Raw genomic sequence first — 2982 nt, 5'->3', positions numbered from 1 at the left:
AACTAAATATTTACAGGGATACAGAATATAAGTAATCCTTTTTGTTACCAAAGCTCGACTCACATCTATCGCTATTGATGTGGATAGTTATAATTTAAGGCATTAATCAATTATCTAAATTAATGGTGATAATTATAGATTGGGTACTAAATTGTTACGCAAGCCGTGTAATTGAAATAAATCCTAAAAATATTCAAGAGGTTGGAGATTCCCTTGCGATTTGTCATTACTCATTAGAGTAGTTAGACACCCCAATATTTTTTTTAGGGGGGCGAAACACCCTACCCTAATTAGACATGCTTCCTCAGATATTTTCTATGCCCAAGAGCAAAAGTACATTTTGAAACAAGCTCATACAAATCGCACTTTCCATTATCATAACGCAATTATAACACGACAAGCCATGAAACGTCCATGCACGAATCACTTGTGTACATATCCTACAATAATCCATTCCTCTCTTGAATCCTCACTGGGAACCCGCCCTTCATCTTTGACGTCAAGTCGGCCGAGTACGCTGGCTCGGCCCCCTTCTCCAATGCTGGCACCACCCTGAACCGCCCTAGCACGGCGGCGACCACCCTCTTCATCTGGAGGAATGCCATCTCTTTTCCCAAGCAAATCCTAGGCCCCGCTTGGAAGACCGGGTACTCGTACGGGTCCCGCCCGACGAAGCCCCATTTCCCTCCTCCGGCCCCCACTGCCAGCCACCTCTCTGGCCTAAACTCCGGCCAGTCTGAGCCCCACAGCTCCGGTAGCCTGCCCATCGCGTATGGATGGTACACCACCCTCGTCCCCTTCTTCACGTGCGTCCCATCTGGCAAAACGTCATCGATAGTGGCTTCCTTCGTGTCCACGGGAACAGGAGGGTATAGCCTCATGCCCTCGCACAGCGAGGCGTGTGTGTACACCATGTCCTTCGTCTCCTCATAAACGGCCAACGGTGTCCCCGTCTTCTCTGCAATCTCATCGAGTATCTCTCTCTCCACTCGCGGGTTCTGCGAGACAAGCCAGAAGAACCACGTCAACGCGGCCGAAGTGGTGTCACGGCCAGCGTGGATGAAACTGATGACAATGTCGATCACAAAGTCTTCATCAGAGTGGCCTGACATCAAGAACCGAGACAGGATGTCGAGTTCGAGATCGACGTCTTGCAATCGACGCTCTCTTATCTTCTCTTTCTTCTCTCTTATGAGGTCTCTCGCGAAGCCTCTCACCTGAAACATATTATTAGCATCAGTCATACAGTCATTCCAACAATCTAAGAAGGAAGAAATTAGATTTTTTTAGCATTTAAATGCAAAATTTGTTATAGAATTCGATCATATTGCCATAAGTTGGTCATGCGACTCGGTGATGTAACTGTTAGATAAAATAACTTCTCGGTACCGAACCTGAGAAACGGCCTTCTTGAGACGCTTCTCCGAACCAATGCAGAGAAACCTCTTGAGCTTCCATATGATGGGCAAGATCGAATTCAGCCTTCCACTGCTGATCATGACGGCTTCTTCGAATGATTCAGCGAACTGGGCTGGCGGAAGTGAGGGAAGAAGATATGCTGGGTCGTACCCGAAAGCAATCTTGCATATGTTGTCAAACGTGAACCGCAGCAGGATGTCCTGCAGGTCGAGCACGGCGCCGGTCTTGGCGGCAGAGTCAAGAATGGGGACGAGGCGGCCTGAGAGCTCAGCGTCCACCACATGCTCGACAAACTTGCGCAGGGACTTGCGGTTGAACTCGTGACTTGAGACCTGCCTCTGGAACTTCCAGGCATCGCCGTTGATGTTGAAGATGCCGTCACCGAGGAAGTCACGGAGGCTGCAGCGGAGGAGCTTACCCTTCGGGTAGATGCTGAAGTGGGTCTTGAGGATATGCTGAACATTGGAGGGGTTGCCGGTGAAGACCTGGCGCTGGCCAAAGAAGCGGTCGAGGACGAAGGTGGCAGATGGGGAAAGCTTGATCATGTCAGAGAGCCACTCAACGCGCCGCTCACGGTTCGCGTAGATCGCAAAGTAGGAGCCGATAATCGGATAAGATTTTGGGAGGAGATTGTTAGTGGGTGGCGATGGTATTGTTTTCTTGTGATGAGCGATGGAATTTTTGCTGGTGAAGAGGATTGAGAAGAGAGAGACGATGAGGAGGAAGAAGGAGAAGAGCAGCTCGGTGAACATGGTTGCTGCTTGTCTTGGTGTCTCAAGTCTCTCTTGTTAGTTCAATGTAGTAGAAAACTGAGACTTGAGAGCGAGCTATATATACACGAAGATATATGCAGCATGACATAAAAAGAAGAAAAGTACGAACTTATAGTCTAACGCCAACGCTTATCACGGGATTTTCTCTTGGTAGTAAACAAGTAGACAATTACTTTGTACAACCAAAAAGTTCATGTCTTCCTCTATTTTGGGTCGGAAAATCCTCCAACTTTATGGGTGGATTGTAAATATGAACATCACTCACTTTTGACATACCAATAAAAGACATGCAGGAGAATAGGTCTTTTGAAATTGGGGAAAAGTTCAAAAAAAAAAAAAATCTAAACATATATAACATTGATATCAATTCAATCATAAACATTTCGATTGGGCCAATTTGATCATGAACCTTTTCACACTAGTACCAATTTAATTCATTCGGCTAATTTAGGTCCGAAATTGCTGACGTGGATGCTAACGATCCTATGTAATAGGCCAATGTTATTGTGGACATTTTTTTTTTACAATTTTTTTCTATTTTTTTCCCTTTCTTTTTTCCTGTAGCTGGCAAAAGCCATGGATGATGAGGGTTAGCCTTGCCAAGCATCACCTAGGGAGGGTTAGCCTTGCCCTCATCCAAGCGAGGCTTAGTAAGAATGCCCAAGTATAGGTGAGGGTCAACCCCACTACCCTTGCCTAGACGAGGTCGATCCTTGCTCAAGCAAGGCCAGCCCTCACCAACCATGGCTTGTGCTAGCCACCAGCAAAATGAGGGGAAAGAAAAAGAGAT

The 2982-nt window shown here is 46.6% G+C and overlaps 1 protein-coding gene across 1 annotated transcript; it reads right to left on the bottom strand.

Moving 5' to 3' along the window:
* Positions 1-257: 257 nt before the first annotated feature.
* Positions 258-2233, bottom strand: LOC104427648 (cytochrome P450 94A2). Its single transcript, XM_010040713.3, has 2 exons — positions 1395-2233; positions 258-1217 (listed from the first exon to the last, which is right to left on the bottom strand). Exons 1-2 carry the CDS (start codon positions 2169-2171, stop codon positions 441-443), a joined length of 1554 nt encoding a protein of 517 aa, XP_010039015.1. The 5' UTR covers positions 2172-2233; the 3' UTR covers positions 258-440.
* Positions 2234-2982: the final 749 nt, after the last annotated feature.

The sequence above is a fragment of the Eucalyptus grandis genome, chromosome 2 (assembly GCF_016545825.1).
Source record: "Eucalyptus grandis isolate ANBG69807.140 chromosome 2, ASM1654582v1, whole genome shotgun sequence".
NCBI lineage: Eukaryota > Viridiplantae > Streptophyta > Magnoliopsida > Myrtales > Myrtaceae > Eucalyptus > Eucalyptus grandis.
Note: the sequence above shows the minus strand (reverse complement) of the source record. Positions and strands in the feature narration are given on the sequence as shown.

Coding starts and splice junctions, on each gene's coding strand:
- LOC104427648 (XM_010040713.3), bottom strand. CDS start 2,171: ATGTTCACCGAGCTGCTCTTCTCCTTCTTCCTCCTCATCGTCTCTCTC. Junction 1,218..1,394: donor TCAAGAAGGCCGTTTCTCAG/GTTCGGTACCGA, acceptor AATATGTTTCAG/GTGAGAGGCTTCGCGAGAGA.